This window comes from Pseudochaenichthys georgianus, chromosome 19 (genome assembly GCF_902827115.2).
Source record: "Pseudochaenichthys georgianus chromosome 19, fPseGeo1.2, whole genome shotgun sequence".
NCBI classification, from domain to species: domain Eukaryota; kingdom Metazoa; phylum Chordata; class Actinopteri; order Perciformes; family Channichthyidae; genus Pseudochaenichthys; species Pseudochaenichthys georgianus.
In genome coordinates this window covers 28,702,307-28,724,718 of record NC_047521.1, presented here as the reverse complement: position 1 = coordinate 28,724,718, position 22,412 = coordinate 28,702,307, and the positions used below count along the sequence as shown (strand labels likewise).

The window sequence follows — 22,412 nt, the reverse complement described above, 5'->3', positions numbered from 1 at the left end:
AGTGATGTGGAACCATCATTGAAATCAAATTTGGTCTCTTCTTATTCTTATTATTCTTCCTCTCCTCCATGTTTGCTTTTTCCCACCCATCGCTCCCCACCTCGTCCTAAACTTCCACACATCTGTTTCTTTTCTGACCCTCCTCGCGTTCGGGTCCAATCCGAGTGGCTTTCATCCTAAAGATTGTGTTTAACATTTGCTTCAAGGCTTAATGATATCCTACAGTAGGTATTACTGATCACCACTGAATTGCATCTTGAGAGGGTTTCCAGTCATAGGACGTGAAGGGTCGCCCTGTCCATACCTCAGACGAGGGCTGCTCGATTATGACAAATCATAATCTCGATTATTTGGGTCAATAACTGATATCACGATTATTAAAAACGATTATCCATTGACTTTGAAAACATCCATTTATTGGAAAAAAAAATGCGAACAGTGTTTTTAACAGTTGATTACCGTGAACTTTAAGAAGAACTCAACTGAAAAAGCAATACAAATTTTTTTTATCCAAAAACAAAGAACAGTAGGCCTAATAATAACAATGAAAAAATAATCGTTTTATTTCGATTACGTTGTTTTCGTAATCGTTGCAAGCCATAATCGTAATTGCGATTACAATACGATTAATTGAGCAGCCCTACCTCAGATAGAGATTCAAGATTCAAAGGTGTTACGGTCAAATAAATACATCTCACAAATCCTCCCTTCAAGACGCTCATATTTCCACATGTCTGCTTCCAGGTTCGCCTCGTGAAGCCAGAGTACTTTAAACATCTGGGTTGATTCCAAAATAAGAAAATATACATGTTGAATTACAAATGTCACACACACACACTCCACGAGACCATCACCTTCACTAACAGCTTCTCCGTGCACTCGGGAGACTTTTTATTATTATGTTTTCTTGAAGCATACACTCGAGGCCTTAGTGTGGAATTAGGATGTGACTGTTAGAGTGTTTCCCTGCTAACAACCAGCGTGAACCCGCAGACTTTCATGATTCATTCCCACGGAGCTCGCTATTGAATTATTGTTATAAACTCATTTTCTACTGTGAAGATTTCCTGCACCCTAAGGGTTGAGAGCAGAGATTATAATTAGCAGCAGTGAGAAACGATAACACACACACACACACACACACACACACACACACACACACACACACACACACACACACACACACACACACACACACACACACACACACACACACACACACACACACACACACACACACACACACACACAACCACACACTTCTGGACATTTTCCATTTCACTGTGAAATCCTTATAAGACAGAAAATCAGAGATGGTAAAAGGAAACACATCCTTTATTTAAAAATACTGGTGAAAGTAGAAGTACTGACTAAACTTCTTTCCTCAAGTCAAAGTAAAGAGGCTTTGAAGTGTACTTCAGTAGAAAGTACCCATAACTAGCAGCTGCTTTAAAGAGTACCTGACCTCCCTTTATATTAACAGAACAATAATGTCGTTGTTAGCTAATGAATGTTTCCATGCCGACCAACGGCAACATGACAACGTTTCCATTGGTCCCTCTTCTTTAGAGAAGACCAGGAAGTGATGGATACACGGATCGTGTTCCAACCAATAGGCACGCAGTGACTCTACAGAATAATGACCACGCACCAAACACACATTCAGACTAAAGGAACCAGCTGTTTGGAACATGAGAGAAGTAGAAAGTACAGGTATTTGAGTTCAACGTGTAAGAAGTAGAAAGTACAGGTATTTGGGTTCAATATGTAAGAAGTAGAAAGTACAGGTATTTGAGTTCAACATGTGAGAAGTAGAAAGTACAGGTATTTGAGTTCAACATGTGAGAAGTAGAAAGTACAGGTATTTGAGTTCAACGTGTAAGAAGTAGAAAGTACAGGTATTTGGGTTCAATATGTAAGAAGTAGAAAGTACAGGTATTTGAGTTCAACATGTAAGTAGTAGAAAGTACAGGTATTTGAGTTCAACATGTGAGAAGTAGAAAGTACAGGTATTTGAGTTCAACATGTAAGAAGTAGAAAGTACAGGTATTTGAGTTCAACATGTAAGAAGTAGAACGTACAGGTATTTGAGTTCAACATGTAAGAAGTAGAAAGTACAGGTATTTGAGTTCAACATGTAAGAAGTAGAAAGTACAGGTATTTGAGTTCAACATGTAAGAAGTAGAACGTACAGGTATTTGAGTTCAACATGTAAGAAGTAGAAAGTACAGGTATTTGAGTTCAACATGTAAGAAGTAGAAAGTACAGGTATTTGAGTTCAACATGTGAGAAGTAGAAAGTACAGGTATTTGTGTTCAACATGTAAGAAGTAGACAGTACAGGTATTTGAGTTCAACATGTAAGAAGTAGAAAGTACAGGTATTTGAGTTCAACATGTGAGAAGTAGAAAGTACAGGTATTTGTGTTCAACATGTGAGAAGTAGAAAGTACAGGTATTTGTGTTCAACATGAGAGAATTAGAAAGTACAGGTATTTGAGTTCAACATGTAAGAAGTAGAAAGTACAGGTATTTGAGTTCAACATGTAAGAAGTAGAAAGTACAGGTATTTGAGTTCAACATGTAAGAAGTAGAAAGTACAGGTATTTGGGTTCAACATGTAAGAAGTAGAAAGTACAGGTATTTGGGTTCAACATGTGAGAAGTAGAAAGTACAGGTATTTGAGTTCAACATGTAAGAAGTAGAAAGTACAGGTATTTGAGTTCAACATGTAAGAAGTAGAAAGTACAGGTATTTGTGTTCAACATGTAAGAAGTAGAAAGTACAGGTATTTGAGTTAAACATGTAAGAAGTAGAAAGTACAGGTATTTGAGTTCAACATGTGAGAAGTAGAAAGTACAGGTATTTGAGTTCAACATGTGAGAAGTAGAAAGTACAGGTATTTGAGTTCAACATGTAAGAAGTAGAAAGTACAGGTATTTGAGTTCAACATGTAAGAAGTAGAAAGTACAGGTATTTGAGTTCAACATGTGAGAAGTAGAAAGTACAGGTATTTGAGTTCAACATGTGAGAAGTAGAAAATACAGGTATTTGAGTTCAACATGTGAGAAGTAGAAAGTACAGGTATTTGAGTTCAACATGTAAGAAGTAGAAAGTACAGGTATTTGAGTTCAACATGTAAGAAGTAGAAAGTACAGGTATTTGGGTTCAACATGTGAGAAGTAGAAAGTACAGGTATTTGAGTTCAACATGTAAGAAGTAGAAAGTACAGGTATTTGAGTTCAACATGTAAGAAGTAGAAAGTACAGGTATTTGAGTTCAACATGTAAGAAGTAGAAAGTACAGGTATTTGAGTTCAACATGTGAGAAGTAGAAAGTACAGGTATTTGGGTTCAACATGTAAGAAGTAGAAAGTACAGGTATTTGAGTTCAACATGTGAGAAGTAGAAAGTACAGGTATTTGAGTTCAACATGTGAGAAGTAGAAAGTACAGGTATTTGAGTTCAACATGAGAGAAGTAGAAAGTACAGGTATTTGTGTTCAACATGTAAGAAGTAGAAAGTACAGGTATTTGAGTTCAACATGTAGAAAGTAGAAAGTACAGGTATTTGTGTTCAACATGTAGAAAGTAGAAAGTACAGGTATTTGTGTTCAACATGAGAGAAGTAGAAAGTACAGGTATTTGTGTTCAACATGTAAGAAGTAGAAAGTACAGGTATTTGAGTTCAACATGTAAGAAGTAGAAAGTACAGGTATTTGTGTTCAACATGTAAGAAGTAGAAAGTACAGGTATTTGAGTTCAACATGTAGAAAGTAGAAAGTACAGGTATTTGTGTTCAACATGTGAGAAGTAGAAAGTACAGGTATTTGAGTTCAACATGAGAGAAGTAGAAAGTTCAGGTATTTGAGTTCAACATGTAAGAAGTAGAAAGTACAGGTATTTGAGTTCAACATGTGAGAAGTAGAAAGTACAGGTATTTGTGTTCAACATGTAAGAAGTAGAAAGTACAGGTATTTGTGTTCAACATGTAAGAAGTAGAAAGTACAGGTATTTGAGTTCAACATGTGAGAAGTAGAAAGTACAGGTATTTGTGTTCAACATGTAAGAAGTAGAAAGTACAGGTATTTGAGTTCAACATGTAGAAAGTAGAAAGTACAGGTATTTGTGTTCAACATGTAGAAAGTAGAAAGTACAGGTATTTGTGTTCAACATGAGAGAAGTAGAAAGTACAGGTATTTGAGTTCAACGTGTAAGAAGTAGAAAGTACAGGTATTTGGGTTCAATATGTAAGAAGTAGAAAGTACAGGTATTTGAGTTCAACATGTGAGAAGTAGAAAGTACAGGTATTTGAGTTCAACATGTGAGAAGTAGAAAGTACAGGTATTTGAGTTCAACGTGTAAGAAGTAGAAAGTACAGGTATTTGGGTTCAATATGTAAGAAGTAGAAAGTACAGGTATTTGAGTTCAACATGTAAGTAGTAGAAAGTACAGGTATTTGAGTTCAACATGTGAGAAGTAGAAAGTACAGGTATTTGAGTTCAACATGTAAGAAGTAGAAAGTACAGGTATTTGAGTTCAACATGTAAGAAGTAGAACGTACAGGTATTTGAGTTCAACATGTAGAAGTAGAAAGTACAGGTATTTGAGTTCAACATGTAAGAAGTAGAAAGTACAGGTATTTGAGTTCAACATGTAAGAAGTAGAACGTACAGGTATTTGAGTTCAACATGTAAGAAGTAGAAAGTACAGGTATTTGAGTTCAACATGTAAGAAGTAGAAAGTACAGGTATTTGAGTTCAACATGTGAGAAGTAGAAAGTACAGGTATTTGTGTTCAACATGTAAGAAGTAGACAGTACAGGTATTTGAGTTCAACATGTAAGAAGTAGAAAGTACAGGTATTTGAGTTCAACATGTGAGAAGTAGAAAGTACAGGTATTTGTGTTCAACATGTGAGAAGTAGAAAGTACAGGTATTTGTGTTCAACATGAGAGAATTAGAAAGTACAGGTATTTGAGTTCAACATGTAAGAAGTAGAAAGTACAGGTATTTGAGTTCAACATGTAAGAAGTAGAAAGTACAGGTATTTGAGTTCAACATGTAAGAAGTAGAAAGTACAGGTATTTGGGTTCAACATGTAAGAAGTAGAAAGTACAGGTATTTGGGTTCAACATGTGAGAAGTAGAAAGTACAGGTATTTGAGTTCAACATGTAAGAAGTAGAAAGTACAGGTATTTGAGTTCAACATGTAAGAAGTAGAAAGTACAGGTATTTGTGTTCAACATGTAAGAAGTAGAAAGTACAGGTATTTGAGTTAAACATGTAAGAAGTAGAAAGTACAGGTATTTGAGTTCAACATGTGAGAAGTAGAAAGTACAGGTATTTGAGTTCAACATGTGAGAAGTAGAAAGTACAGGTATTTGAGTTCAACATGTAAGAAGTAGAAAGTACAGGTATTTGAGTTCAACATGTAAGAAGTAGAAAGTACAGGTATTTGAGTTCAACATGTGAGAAGTAGAAAGTACAGGTATTTGAGTTCAACATGTGAGAAGTAGAAAGTACAGGTATTTGAGTTCAACATGTGAGAAGTAGAAAGTACAGGTATTTGAGTTCAACATGTAGAGAAGTAGAAAGTACAGGTATTTGAGTTCAACATGTAAGAAGTAGAAAGTACAGGTATTTGTGTTCAACATGTGAGAAGTAGAAAGTACAGGTATTTGAGTTCAACATGTAAGAAGTAGAAAGTACAGGTATTTGAGTTCAACATGTAAGAAGTAGAAAGTACAGGTATTTGAGTTCAACATGTAAGAAGTAGAAAGTACAGGTATTTGAGTTCAACATGTGAGAAGTAGAAAGTACAGGTATTTGGGTTCAACATGTAAGAAGTAGAAAGTACAGGTATTTGAGTTCAACATGTGAGAAGTAGAAAGTACAGGTATTTGAGTTCAACATGTGAGAAGTAGAAAGTACAGGTATTTGAGTTCAACATGAGAGAAGTAGAAAGTACAGGTATTTGAGTTCAACATGTAAGAAGTAGAAAGTACAGGTATTTGAGTTCAACATGTAGAAGTAGAAAGTACAGGTATTTGTGTTCAACATGTAGAGAAGTAGAAAGTACAGGTATTTGTGTTCAACATGAGAGAAGTAGAAAGTACAGGTATTTGTGTTCAACATGTAAGAAGTAGAAAGTACAGGTATTTGAGTTCAACATGTAAGAAGTAGAAAGTACAGGTATTTGAGTTCAACATGTAGAGAAGTAGAAAGTACAGGTATTTGAGTTCAACATGTAGGAAGTAGAAAGTACAGGTATTTGTGTTCAACATGTAAGAAGTAGAAAGTACAGGTATTTGAGTTCAACATGAGAGAAGTAGAAAGTTCAGGTATTTGAGTTCAACATGTAAGAAGTAGAAAGTACAGGTATTTGAGTTCAACATGTGAGAAGTAGAAAGTACAGGTATTTGTGTTCAACATGTAAGAAGTAGAAAGTACAGGTATTTGTGTTCAACATGTAAGAAGTAGAAAGTACAGGTATTTGAGTTCAACATGTGAGAAGTAGAAAGTACAGGTATTTGTGTTCAACATGTAAGAAGTAGAAAGTACAGGTATTTGAGTTCAACATGTAGAAAGTAGAAAGTACAGGTATTTGTGTTCAACATGTAGAAAGTAGAAAGTACAGGTATTTGTGTTCAACATGTGAGAAGTAGAAAGTACAGGTATTTGAGTTCAACATGTGAGAAGTAGAAAGTACAGGTATTTGGGTTCAACATGTAAGAAGTAGAAAGTACAGGTATTTGTGTTCAACATGTAAGAAGTCAAAGTAAAAAGTCGTCAGAAACATAAGTAGTGGAGTAAAGTACTGATACCAGAAACATGTACTTAAGTACAGTAGCAAAGTATTTGTACTCCAATACTTCCCAACCCTGCTGAAAAGTAATCTAAATAAGGAAACCTCAACGTGATGCCCACCCTGCGTTCGAAACATTAACGGTGACATTATCTCTGTTATTGCTAATAGAAACGTTTCTGAAGCGCCTCCTTGCTGTGATTAATGAGTGAACCGTGACTCCTTCTCCAGAGAGAAGCAGATCATTTAGATTAAACTAATAAATATGAATGAACAATAACTCGGAGGAAGCATCTGATAATTGCTGTGTTTCGTGCAGATTAATATCAATTAACAGATTGTACACGCCTTAAACCACAGAGGAAACAGAAGTCACATTGTGTCCCAGAACCAGATGATATACTAATCTAAACAGGCTAATTGGTTTCCATTACTTTAATAAATTGTATATTTTTCGAAACTTTTATTTACATTAAAAGTTATCCATTCCATCTATCCCGACAATTTTATGCATTTGTTTACCAATTAACTGAAGGAAAGGAATTACTATACAATGATGAACAAAAGTGGAGAATTGCCTGAAACGTCTCCATTATACTCCTTTATTTACTTCTGGAACATAGTGACATCACTGTGTAGCACCCACGCTCCTATTGGCTAGCGCTCCAATACATTGTATGTGATAGACTAAGGGGCGGGACATCTCTAAGTTGTTGACCAATCACAACAGAGCCAACCACGTAGCAGGAGAAAAGTGGACACACTACATACTGATATACACCTGAACATCAGCAGGAGAGGACTCTTTAAAGTAGAGACACTACATACTGATATACACCTGAACATCAGCAGGAGAGGACTCTTTAAAGTAGAGACACTACATACTGATATACACCTGAACATCAGCAGGAGAGGACTCTTTAAAGTAGAGACACTACATACTGATATACACCTGAACATCAGCAGGAGAGGACTCTTTAAAGTATAGACACTACATACTGATATACACCTGAACATCAGCAGGAGAGCACTCTTTAAAGTAGAGACACTACATACTGATATACACCTGAACATCAGCAGGAGAGGACTCTTTAAAGTAGAGACACTACATACTGATATACACCTGAACATCAGCAGGAGAGGACTCTTTAAAGTAGAGACACTACACACTGATATACACCTGAACATCAGAGGAGAGGACTCTTTAAAGTAGAGACACTACATACTGATATACACCTGAACATCAGAGGAGAGGACTCTTTAAAGTAGAGACACTACATACTGATATACACCTGAACATCAGAGGAGAGGACTCTTTAAAGTAGAGACACTACATACTGATATACACCTGAACATCAGAGGAGAGGACTCTTTAAAGTAGAGACACTACACACTAATATACACCTGAACATCAGCAGGAGAGGACTCTTTAAAGTAGAGACACTACATACTGATATACACCTGAACATCAGAGGAGAGGACTCTTTAAAGTAGAGACACTACATACTGATATACACCTGAACATCAGCAGGAGAGGACTCTTTAAAGTAGAGACACTACATACTGACATACACCTGAACATCAGCAGGAGAGGACTCTTTAAAGTAGAGACACTACATACTGACATACACCTGAACATCAGCAGGAGAGGACTCTTTAAAGTAGAGACACTACATACTGATATACACCTGAACATCAGCAGGAGAGGACTCTTTAAAGTAGAGGCACTACATACTGATATACACCTGAACACCAGAGGAGAGGACTCTTTAAAGTAGAGACACTACATACTGATATACACCTGGACATCAGCAGGAGAGAACTCTTTAAAGTAGAGACACTCCATACTGATATACACCTGAACATCAGCAGGAGAGGACTCTTTAAAGTAGAGACACTACATACTGATATACACCTGAACATTAGCAGGAGAGGACTCTTTAAAGTAGAGACACTACATACTGATATACACCTGAACATCAGAGGAGAGGACTCTTTAAAGTAGAGACACTACATACTGATATACACCTGAACATCAGCAGGAGAGGACTCTTTAAAGTAGAGACACTACATACTGATATACACCTGAACATCAGCAGGAGAGGACTCTTTAAAGTAGAGACCCTAAATGCCTTCTTTAATTGTATATAATTTGTATTTGGGACACATTTGCGTTTCACCACCGCTACACTAACATACACTGACCTCAGACCTACCTCCTAACAGCCAATCAGAAAGCAGCTTTTTGTCAGGTAGTGAAGTTGTAACGTGGATCCCTAAACTAAAGTGTGCGCAGACGGTGTATGCGGTCGCCCTGTAGCGATACGATCTGTGTCCCACATCCATAACCCCTGAAATGTCACTGTGTCACGTCTTGTTGCTAATGATGTGTCGGTGGACGCCCGTGTTCTCCTCTCCTTCTTCTGCATCTATCCTTTCTTATCATTTTATTCTTTTACACTTGACTGTCTATGATCTCGTGCAGGTTACTAAGGATTACAGACTGGCAAGGGTTTCTGGTCCATTGACATATAATGACATTACAACTGCTTCATCGGAGGGGAGGAGGGACATGTGGACAGACAGAGAGAGAGGCTGGGATGAAGCAGGAGCTATTGATCCAGGTCAGAATAGACCTCCTATACAACCATCACACATAACACAACCACAGCATACACACTCCATCTGTGCCGTCGACGAGCTTTGTTCTGGTCCACTCTCTCAATCCGTAACCCAGCAGATTTCTATAACGCACTTTCTGTAGCTTTCTGAATTCTGGAAATCAATAAACAGATAAATAAATATAAAGCAAGGAGATGTATTAAAGGGACTACGATGTTTAACTCAGCTTTGCAAAGTACGACATCCACACATTTGTGCTTAATATTAATAAAAAATTAAACACCATGACTGCGAACAAATATCTAATAACCTTTATTGAATTGTTATGTTTAATATTATTCATATTTCTCTTAATATCGGAGCTCAGAAAACGAGGCAGTTAAACAAAGCTTAGATCTGACTTGTTGCCGCTGCAGCTCTTTGATACCAAACAGCCCTGTCTCTCTCTGCAGACGACGTGTTCATTAAACCTTCTCTCTGCATCAGGAGCCCTCGTGGTTCTTACGGTGCCTCTCTCTGCTTCTCCCTGCTCTGTTTCCCTCCATCTTTAACTGTTTGCATTTCATCAGGGCTCGCGTTACGGGTTGTCGAACAGGAGAGATAACGGTTACCCTGAGGGAACCCTAAAGCAGCGCCGTGCCTTTCCACGCCCTCTCACGATATCACACGTGGCCGATTTAAAACTGTGACGACTCAACAAGAAAGCACAAGTTCTTATCCTTAAAACATGCTTTTTAAATGTTTAGGAACTCGGACACATACGTTGAGTCAGTACTGAGATCTACCAGCAAACCATGTAACCAAGTTATTTGAGCACTTTTAAACGTAAAAGATATGTCTCAGTGACAGGATTGCTCACGAGGAAGACATTAAAGTCCAGAACGACGTAAAGACTTTGAAGTTTGACAGATCTTACACAATGCTGCGCTAACAAAGCTCATATTCAAAGTTCTACTTCCAGATCAGCCACAAAACCCGATTACTTAACGAACAAGATAATGGGATTTGTTGTTAGCTAATTAGCTAATTAGCCTTGCAAAGCCACGTCGGTCCCAGAAGCTTCCAGCGAACATTCAAAGAAGTTAAAACGTGTAACTTGTATTATGCTCACCGAGCAACCGCTGCACTTTAGCTAAGTAGCCATGATGGCGATCATTAAAGTAAATGTCAGGAATGATGAGGCACCGGCCGGTTTCTAACGCCTCTTACCGTTCTCCTCGCACTCAGCTATTCCACAGACACAGGAAGTGTAAGCGCAGGGTTACGCGGCTTGAGACGCAGCAGGTTAGCTGCAGAAAGGGGAAGAAGACAACATCCAATCACAGAGCTTCACTCAAACATCACTGAACCAATTAACTTCCTCTGAGCCATGTCCACTTCAGACATTAAGGACAACTCCTCTCACAGCTCATTTGCACTGCAGCGACTGGGGGAGATGTGTCAGTTAAAACGTCGGCTCCTCCAACATGAATATATAAGAGGACGCTCTGAGGTGTGCACGTAAACACAAAGAAAGATTCAAAACAGAATAGAAGTAGTGCAAGAAAGAAATAATAATCACAAAACCAGAAAGAATTGCCTGCAGCATAATATATTCAACAGTTCCTCACACAGTCCACTTGAAAGCACGAACATCTAAAGGATTGCTACTTAGGACATGGAAGACATATCTAATTTAGCACAACATGAAGCAGATCAAATAAGAGACTGTTTTGAGAGGTGGAAGTTAAGACAAATAAAAACAAATATAAATAGAAATAAAATAGAAATAGTGAAAGAAAGTAATCAAAACATCACATCATCTAAAACTGAATCTATGACATGTGTCCTCGCTCGGTCCACTTCAACGCGTGGACATCTAAAGGATTACTACTCGTGAAACAGATCAAATAAAAGAGTGCAAGAGAATGTTTAGAGATGTGAAAGTTAAGACCAATAGAAATAGTGAAAGAAAGTCGGGTCCAGAACGAACCAGCGCTCAACCCACTCGACAGGTCTTTGTGTGCAAAGTCACCGGAGGGAGAGTGCTTTAAAGTCCCTGCTCCACTCATTACAGGAAGTTGTTTGTTAGGCTTTCAGACTTGCCTCCTCTGCACTTACATCCTCAGCCTGGCTTTAACGACCAGCTGAGGTTTTAATCCCCGGCTTTTATTTATTCAGGGCTAGCCGCCAGTTTTGAGGGCTCGAAAACTTATTTTAATGAGCCGCCAGTCGGGAAACAAAAGCCCGGACGGAGATGTTTTAATTGTCTCTGAGCGGAGGCAGAGAGACATTTCAGACAACAAACACGTCGTATTTGTTTACGATGGATAAGGTTTGAAAAGCTGCAGCCAGATGCTGAGCCTCGGAGGATCAAGATCTGGAGAATCTGAGCCTTCCTCAAGTGTCTTTCACACAGGAAGTGCTTCCTCACAAGCAGCCTTTTCATCTCAGATCAGAACCAGCCGTCGGTGGAATAAACCTGGACTGATCTGCACAAAAGGAAAACTATTTAAATATCTGTTTATAGTGCAGGCGAAACAATATCATTTAAACACAGGGATGCCCTTTTTAGACGTCAGAGCTCAAATCAAGGAATGTCCTGTCAAAATAATAGGCATGTAAGAAAAGTTGTATTTGCATTTACGGAAACGTTCCAATAGTAAAAATCACAACATTAAAATGAAATAATCAAAAGAATTGCCTACAGCATATTGTATGCATAATGTCCGAACACAGCATGAACATCTAAAGATTACTTATCGAAAATGGATGAAATATCTAAATTAACGTAATCTGTGGGCGTCAGGGTGGGTTTGTAAATAACTTCTGAATGTCTAATAATGTGTGTTTTAATATGTAAATGTGTGCATTGTTCTGAATATCACTTGTGTCCTGAGATGAGTCACTGTGACTAATACCATTTACCTCTGAGCGAAGTGAAGCCAATGCTGGAGCCAAGCCGCGATGCATTCAGGGACACGTGCTGCGTTCAGGGACACGTGCTGCGTTCAGGGACATGTGATGAGTTCAGGGACACGTGCTGCGTTCAGGGACACGCGCTGCGTTCAGGGACACGCGCTGCGTTCAGGGACACGTGCTGCGTTCAGGGACACGTGCTGCGTTCAGGGACACGTGCTGCGTTCAGGTACACGTGCTGCGTTCAGGGACACGTGCTGCGTTCAGGGACATGTGATGCGTTCAGGGACACGTGCTGCGTTCAGGGACACGTGATGCGTCCAGGGACACGTGATGCGTTCAGGGACACGTGATGCGTTCAGGGACATGTGATGCGTTCAGGGACACGTGATGCGTCCAGGGACACGTGATGCGTTCAGGGACACGTGATGCGTCCAGGGACACGTGATGCGTTCAGGGACACATGATGCGTTCAGGGACAAATAACGGTTACCATGTGAACTAACCTAAAACGGCTCAGTGTTTTTATCCTTAAAATATACTTTTAAAATAGAAATTGTAGAAAAACTAAATGTTTAGGAACTCGGGCACATACGTTGAGAGGTTGATATATCATCAGACCATTTCATCCAAGTTATTTGATCACATTTAAATACAAGATATTTCTCACTGGCAGAAATGAAAGTCCCAAAGTACATCACTATTTTTGAAGTGTGACATATCTCACAAATCCTCCCTTAAGAAAACTCATGTGTTCAAAGTTCTACTTCCAGATTAACTTCATGAAGCCAGATTACTTTAAAAAAAATCTGGTTTGATTCCAAAATAATGGATTTTTTCATTTCAAACTGTGAATACCCGATAAAAGCAGACTGCTTTCTTCCACGCAGCTCGGAGTTATTTGAGCATATTTACGTGTACAATATATAGTATAACCTTTAAAGTCCCAGTTAAATGTCTTATTTGGTCTGAGATATCGTATATTATATCATCACAACATAGCAGGACATCTCTATATTTGACCTTCTGAAAAATAGTCACCAGTTGTTTGTTTCCATCAGCTAATACTTTGCTCGACAAAACTATTTCTAAACGTTTAATTCCTGCTCTAATGTCATCAGACATATTTAAATTATTCAAATAACTAATAATGTTTACAATTTTAGCAGTTATTCAATCACATGTTCTGCTTTTAAACTCTTTCCCGATAAAAACATAATGCTTTCTTTAACGCAGTTATTTGAGCACGTATAAATATACAAGATATTTCTCAGTTGCAGAAATTAGAAAAACTCAAATGTTCAAAGTTCTACTTCCAGATTAGCTTCATGAAGCCAGATGACTGTAAAAGAAAATCTGGTTTGATTCCAAAATAATTTCAAACTCTGTAAATACCCGATAAAAACAGACTGCTTTCCTCGACGCAGCTCGTACGTGGAGAGCGTGCCGATCAGGCGGTTTAAATGCAAGTCACGCGTCCCTGCTTTGTTTTTACCTTCCTCCGACCCGGAGTACGGAGGTTCGACGGGGACACACTCAAGTGTCTCTTAATGCCTAACAAGTATGCATGGCTGCAGCCAGCGGGATGCAGAGTCAGCCGATGTTGTGATTACATTGTTCAGATAGCGGACCGAGTCTCTGATCCTGATGCAGAGATTGTTCAAGGGCAGCAGGGAAACACTCGGAGCAGGGCGAGGGAACAACACGAGATTAGTCTAAAGGTTCAATTGAGAAAAGACGTGGAAGTATCTGTAAAAACTCCAAGTCTGGCTGAAAAACGTCTTTTTACCTGAATATGAATCTGAACACCAGGAATTCAAGATTGAGATTGAATCAGAAGTCGATGGTTGCTTCATTAGAGATCCTTCAGAAGACCTTGTTCTGAGGTGAATGTATTCGTATGATGGTCTTCTTTGAAATAAATACATAATAAACCAAAGACCTTGAGAAAACCTGAGACAAATGATAAAGAAAGACGCAGCCTTGACAGCGGAGAGAAACAAAAAGTGATTATTCTAAAGGCTAAATTGAGAAAAACACGGTAAGAATATCTGTAAAAACTCAAAATCTGACTTCAGTTTTAGACAGTTTTTCTTTAATTGGATATGAATCTGTAAACCCAACAGAAACAGGTTTACGTGGAGGTCAAATGAAGTAGGAATTCACGATTCAGATTCAATCAGAAGCCGATGCTTCAGCAGAGATCCGTCATGAAGACCTTGAGAAACAGACTAAAGATAGAAGGACTTCAATCCGTTGGCTCCAGCATTGCTTTCCTCCCTCCATCGAACCGTTAACCCTCACTGGCCAAGTTTGATTTCAAGGTGCGCATACAGCGTGCGGCTTTCTGTGGCCACGACTAAACAAGAGTCTTATCAGAACGCCACGAAGCCGAGACATTGAGACCCACCTGAGAATCCCGCCCATCGCCAATCTCAGCCTCTCTGTCCTCCCCCCTCTGTTTCCTCCCCTCTATCCTCCCCCTCCTCTTATTATAGGACAAGGAGGTGAACCTGGAACACGTGCATCGGCGTATGAACAGTCTTTTGGACGAGGACTTGGTCCACAAGCAGATCCCAGGTCCGTCTATCGAGATCTCTGCGCTGGACATCGGCAACATGCAGCCCAGCCAGGCCTCTCTGATGACCTCGGACCTCGCTTTGACCACCTTTCTGCCAGGGGAGGGGGGCCCGCCGCTTCCTCTACCCCACCCTCACCATGGGGGGTCCATAGGGAGGACGCACCACCTGTCTCAGGCTCCTGGCAGCAGCACGTTGCCCCTCCACCTGCACCACCACCACCACCAGGCTCTCAACACCATGCAGTGCAAACACAGGCAACCCAACGGGGGGATTTTCCGTCAGAGTCCTGGCAAGACCCCCACCCAAATGCCAATATCCTACCAGGGAGTCTCCGCAGGACCCATACCCGAAGTCATTGATGCCACACACAGTACGTCCATTTAAAAAAGGATTGTTTTTCCATCATAGGCGAGTCGCACCTCTGGACTATGGTTTAAAAGGTCATGTTTAAAAGGTCATGTCTAAAAGGTCATGTCTAAAAGGTCATGTCTAAAAGGTCATGTCTAAAAGGTCATGTCTAATGATCTCCTATCAGAAACAAAAAGAGATTATTCTAAAGGGATCTCCTATCATGTAAAGTGCTATAAAAATGTAATCTGTTATCACTAAATTGAAGCCATCTCCTATTATCTTTAAACTCCTCTTTTCTCTCCTGGTAAAATATCTTGTATCCTGTTGAAAGATCATGTTTAAAGAGGAAGTCATTGATGCCACACACAGTACATACAAAAGGATTGTCATGTTTGAAGACATGTTGAAAGATCTCATGCACAGGTCCACGTAAAGCGCTATACAATGTAATCTATTATCATTGAATGGAAGCCATCGATGCCACACGCAGTACATCCATATACAAGATAATAGTTGTTCCTTTATAGGTGAGTCGCACCTCTGGGCGTTGGGTTTAAAGATCTCCTATCATGCTATGTGTATTCAAACATGTCCATGATGTGTTTTCCTCAATACTCGTATTTCTGTATAAAGACATCGACAAGTGCAATGTGCACGATAGGAGACCTTTAGATACGAGAGGAACACGATTATTATAGGAGAACAAATATGTACAAAGAAAAAAGTTAGATTTTGTATCTCACTATCTGAACAAAAAGGGTCTTGGTTTGGGGGGGGGGGTAATTTGTCTCTTGTACATATGTGTAAATACCAAGAGAACGAAGTGAGGTTTAAAGTGTATTTTGAATATTCTCAATTTTTGGAAGTTGAGTTATAAAAAACCCACAAAACAAGATAAAAACTAAATATATAAACCTTGATGAAAAAGTTCTGACTGTTTGAATGGCTTTGTACATTTTGTTCAATATGAAACAATGACGCGAAATTCATTGTGATTGTTTTCTAAAGTGCCGAAATTAAACGATGTCTCTCCACAACTCATCGATGTAAATGACTACCCATGATGCACCGCTGTCGGGACATTTTAGTGTTGGACACCTACTGTTATGCATCTCTGTACCAACCCTATATCTTCAGCATCAGAAGTTTCACAATCTTCTTTTACTTTGTACTCAATATATAATATACATTGTTTTTTCAGATCTAAAGTCTGCATTCATTTTCTTACGTTGACTGTAAATTGTGTATTGTTGGGTGGGGGGGGGGGGTGGGTTCATATTTTACACACGGCTTAGTGGTTTGTTTTTAAAGTAGCTTCTTCTCTTGGTACCGTCCGGGTTTGGGCTGTCGGAAAGGAGGACGAGAGACTCTTAGGCTGCGGTCGCTGGTGGCTTATCGACGACCCGTCGGGAAACGGTGACTTTTTGGTTCCATTTCTGTTCATTGATCTCTAAGTTTGGCCTCATTGGGAACGTGTGCTTCTGCAGACGCACCGTCACCAGATATCAGTCGTCTTTGTTCAATAAGAATCAATGTCACAAAGCGATGTTGTTAAAAATGCAGTTTTAGATTCAATTATAGTTCGTTTTTAAAAAACCAGAACATTGGGAAATGTCTTAGTTTGATGCTGAGATATTTTAGCAACCATTGGACGGATTAGCATGAAGTTTGGTACAAAGGTTGATGGTCTCGAGCTCTTCAATTTGGACCCTTAACTTTGATACTTTTCCTTTTAATCGAGCAGTTCAATTGACTGCTTAAAAACCCAAAAGCATCGACTTTGGAGTTTACGCTTTGGGCATTTCGCCCCATTTCATCTCCAAAAGGTATCAACAGACGGGTCATCGATACAGATATATAAATACCAGCACTTTCTACTGTCCGATACCGGTCTTGAATACCTGCTCTCTCTCCGAAGAGGGAGAGGATGATCGGAAACGGTGGGCCTTGAAGTTTGTTAAAAGCATTTACAATGAGTGATCTCGTGAGGTTGGTTGTCATTGGTTACCGAGTCCAAGGTGTTCTTTACATGTGACTTCAAACCATCACAGCGCCACCAGCTCTTCAGCCGTTCATTCCTAAATGTTGGAACTTATCTTCAGAAAGCCATTGGTTGCCATTCCTCTTTAGCGTACTCTATGTTTTCGGGGTTTTCTTTTCGTGAACGCAGCCTAACAGTCTCCAACCTTTTTTGTATTTGTTATATTTAATCTGAAGAAAGACGTCCTGTAGAAAGAACTATCAGCTATATAGACATGTCTTACTTTTTGATACTAGAGAATTTAATGTGGACCCTTGTATACAGGTTGTGTTTCTCCTGCAGAGCAGTGCAGTTCTTTTAGTCGCTCGGAGTGAGCGAGATATTCCCGTCCCAACGAGATCCATGATCCAAAGTGCAATCCGAGCTGCAGGCGCCATACCTCAACTGCTGTAACATAGAGGGACTGATTCTGTCTGCTAAGTATTGTTTCTCCTTTATAGAATACTGTATGATGAACCTTTGTGGACACCAGGACATATGAACCGCACACCCTCCTCTCTCTGCCTTCATGAGTGCAATTAATGTGCATTTATGGGCTGATGAGTTCTGAGAGACGCGGCTCGCAGCCTCTCAATGGGTTTCCCTTACGAAGTGTCCTCATCTTAATGTCTGCAGAGGAAGGTAGACGTACCCTAACTTGACAGAATGTAGAGCTTCGTTTCTCAAATTCATTTCCAGCTACGCTAACTTTAGATTCAGCAGTCAACGTCAATCTTAAGCGCTAATGAATCCAATACGATGTTCATTTTTAGGGAAACCGCGTTGATTTGAGACGAAGTTTACGACCAACACACTTCTTCTGGTGCTTGACCTTTTAAAAAGTTCTTAATGTGGAAACAAATGGATCCAGATGTTCAAGAAGCGCTGGTGTTAGACTTTATGTTTAGAGACACTGCTCTGATTTCAGTCAAAGTTTCCTAAAACCGTAAAATCAGTTTCCCTTTTGCTCTGAATCTTTAAAGAGTTCTTCATATGATAACTGTGAGAACAAAGGCGTTGCCGCTGAATCGTCCAATCCAGACTGTTCTTCGGGACATTTGAGTCGGAGTTCATCCTGTTGAGTCAGATCTTGACTCTAACTCTGCAGAAACCACATGAAAGTCTCTGCTCAGAAACCATGGATACATCACATGTTGCTGCCAAAGGGGGGTTGAAGGCGAATGCTGTGTCCCTGTGTGAATACAGATTCTTTCCTGCATCAGATAAACTGTCCCTTGTGTTTCCTTCTGTTGGACGACTCGTCTCCTCAGACTCTTCGTGGATGTTTTCTAACCGTAGCTTTTTCTCGTTGCTTTTTCACTTCACGACGATTCGACGGGTGCACTGAGAAGAGCCTAAAGCTTACTGTGATTGGTCGGCAGACAGAAAGTAACCAGGAAGTGTCTCCATGTGTCCCTCCCCCTTCTTTAGTCCCCGTCCGAAGATGAAACTGTCATCGCATAAAGTCTGTCCGTCCATCTGAGACCCTGATTTTATTTATGAATATGCTGCTTGGAGTTTCTTAAATCTTTAATAAAGAAATATTGTTTACACATTGGTTTCTGAGGTTGTGTCGATGACAGTTGTTGTTGTTGTTTACACCACACTGAGATGACTTACGATGGCAGCTGATCCGCACAGAAAGGTGAAAAGGAACATACATTCAGAAAGCTGGTGATCGAGTATCACCACTACAGCTGGAGATTATCTTTCTGCCATTGGACAAAATGACTTTTTACTTTAAAGCAAAACAAAATCCAATAAATAAATGACTCGACATAGAGACTCTTTAAGAAGGACATTTCATTAAAGGTAGTGTGCAACAAATATAAGTGTATATATCTAAATGCATTAGTTTTCGGGTGTGGAAATCATACCTGGTCTCTTTTCTGGCATTTTTTAGATTAAAAAAGTAATGAATTGGGAAATAATTAGTATTTTAATCGATTAGCTTCAGATCCTATCGAGTGTTAACTTGTTTACTAACCAAGCTAATGCTATACATATGTATTTATTAAGTTGAAAACATGTATGTGTTTACTTTTTGGTTATTTGAGTTATATGCTTTTTTGGAGAGTGCAGTTATTATTTTTTATAATCTCAACCATAAACTTAGAAAAATATGTATATATATTACAATTAAAGGTGGGGTAGGTAATTTTGGAGAAACCAGCTCGAGTGCGCTAGAATTTGAAAATACACAGCCGGAAAAAATCTGCCACTTCCTCACAGAGCCCCGCCTCCAACACACTCAAACGCACACATGACCAATGAGGGCACGAGATAAGTTTGTGCGCCGATGGAAGGCTGATTTTTATAAATAAATAAAAGTTAATTTTGTTTAGATAATTTACAAGTTTTTTCTGAGTCTCCATCTAGTGGCCATTAGAGGAACTGCAGCTTGTTCTTCATAGCTGTTGCTCATTAGCACAGAGTGAATAAAGAAAAGATCAAGATGATACATATTTAAAACACCTGACATATTCTGTGTAATCTCTCACACACACACACACACACACACACACACACACACACACACACACACACACACACACACACACACACACACACACACACACACACACACACACACACACACACACACACACACACACACACACAGCTTCTTGCCGTCAGCACCTGGCACAAAACATCCTCCACTCTGTCAATTAGGGGGAAGATTTAGTTTGACGCACCGGGAGGAGGAATCAAACCGACACACACACAGGATGTCAGCTGTCCTCTGGCTTTAAACTCAGCTGCGTTTCCTGTCAGCGCTGCGAGAGGCTGACGAGGACAAATGGGAACACGGTCGCCTGGTTTACTGACGGGAAATCTGATGTGTTGGTGCTTTATAAAAAAGATATATAAACACACTGTTCATATTATGTCATGTTTCAGTTCCATCATCCGTCTCTATTTCAGAGAGGATTAACGGTCACTTCATCTGACTGAAGGCGGGTCGGATCAGGAAGCTGCATGTCAGCCGAAACCGAGCATTACTAAGTGCGTTCAAACCAACATATTTAAGTATTGAGATAAGACTGATCCCAAATTGGGAAATGTTTGCGTTGCAGCAGAATAAAAAACAACAAAACAAAACATTGCACACACGTGGAAATGAAAGAGTAAACAATACTATAATTGAAACATCTCAAAATAGAATGAAAGCTGCTTTAAGAAGTAGAGAATATACTGTAGACCGTGAAGATAACAACTATCTATAAACGTTGACAATGAAATACTATTGAAAGGCTTTAGACACAATAGAAAGCGGGATAGTATTTACATTAAGAGTGCAGGGAATATTAAACACAAATACAAAATGTCCAGTGTGTTATTTCTGTGTAAGGCTGTATGAATGGGATTTGACTTCTAGGGATGACGTAAGGCAGGGCGCTCAAACCCAAATACAGTGGGCCAAAATAAAAAAGCGGTACTAGTCGAGGGCCGGACTGGTTCAATGTTTATTGCAAAACTTATTGAAATATTTTACATGACATGTCACATGTTAGACGCTTTTATCCAGAGCGACTTACATACTCAATACTGTGGGCGATCCCCACGGGAGCACTTTGGGGTGAAGAGTCAACCACGACATGCTGACTGCAGTGGGGTTTGAACCTGTGCTCCCCCTGATCCGAACGCACTAACCCACTGCGCCACATGCCTCCCATTTTAAAGGTCCCATGTCATGGCCATTCCCACTGATCATACTTCCATTGTTGAGGTCGACTAGAATAGATTTATACTGTGCAATGTTCCAAACTCACATTGTTTGGCATACAGCATCTCTGTAAACTACGTGTATTCACTCTCTCCACTAAACGGCTCGTTGCAGCTCTTGCCCCCCCCCCTGTGAGCCCAGTGTGCTCCGATTGACCAATCCACGGACTTCCTCACACACACACTCTATGCAGGCAGCTCAGCTGATAAACGCTGTGAGAATGGGTCTGCAGAGAGAATTTCGCCGCGATCCCAACTGTCTGTTATCAGCCTGCAGCCAGGGAGGAGAGATCAGCAGAGCTGCCTGCACTGAGTGTGTGACAAATTCCGTGGATTGGTCAATTTGGACCAATCAGCAGAAGAAGTGACGTCACACGGGGCAGGAAGTAAACAATGGAAACTGAGAAATCTCCAACGAGGCGTTTTGGGGAGGTATTTTCTGTGTTAGAGTGTACTCGCTACAGGGTGTACTTTGAGGGTTTTGACTCTGCACACCATTTACATGCATAAAAAGCTTCATAACAACAAGGGGACGTGCAATAACCGGAAAAGCATGACATGGGACCTTTAATATTCCCATATTAAACCTGGAACTAACAAAGCTTAAACTATTGCCTATAAAAATAACATTAAATAATCAGCTGCATTCATTTCTCATGGCTCTACCTGCAGCTTCCCCTCAGGCCAACAACAGCTTCAACCAAACTATTCCCTCAGAGAGAACCAAACCTGCCCTGCTGTCGGGAGAGAAAGTGCAGAAGGAAGCATCCATTGAACTCAGTGTGCTGCTCTGATGCTAGCTCAGATACTTGGCGTCTCATCTCGGGTGCAAGGTCATCGACGTGTGGCCTCAGGCTCTGAGCGGAGGAGACCCTCAGGATGGAGGGAAGGTGTGATATACCGGAGGGTCAGATCTAATAGTGATTAGACATGATCCTGCGGGCCGAAAGTAAATCCACCACGGCCCTGATTTGGCCCCCGGGCCTCGAGTTTGACACGTGTGATGTAAGGCCTTGTTCAGATTAAACTCTTTGTAAAACCTTAACAAATATACAGATGTGATGCCACATGTCTTTATTATCTAGTCAGGTAAAGTTAATGCACGGCTGCTGGGGTTTCATTATTGAAAAATCGTTTGGTTCTATAGAAAAATAACATTTATAAATCTTATAAATACCCAGAAATAGTTTGTGTTGGACCCAAACTGAGAGATGATATTTAACGTGTTTGCACCATAATCATTATACACCTCTATGGTGACGTAAAACCCAATGAACAAAGATTCCTGGACCATAAATCATCGATGTAATGACTGCCTCCCCCTCGTCGTGCAGAACTTAAAAAGAGACTGTTTTCCACTGATTCCCCATCACGCACATCGTTACCCCCCCGCATTAAGCTCTGATAAAA

General features: G+C 39.9%; 1 protein-coding gene across 1 annotated transcript in view; it reads left to right on the top strand.

Moving 5' to 3' along the window:
• LOC117464668 (glutamate receptor ionotropic, delta-1-like) overlaps positions 1–18,829 on the top strand; it is a 54,529-nt gene extending 35,700 nt beyond the window's left edge. The window contains exon 10 of the mRNA XM_034107215.2: positions 14,822–18,829. Within this exon, the coding sequence (XP_033963106.2) occupies positions 14,822–15,289 (468 nt within the window). The 3' untranslated portion in view covers positions 15,290–18,829. The remainder of the gene's footprint in view (positions 1–14,821) is intronic.
• Positions 18,830–22,412: the final 3,583 nt, after the last annotated feature.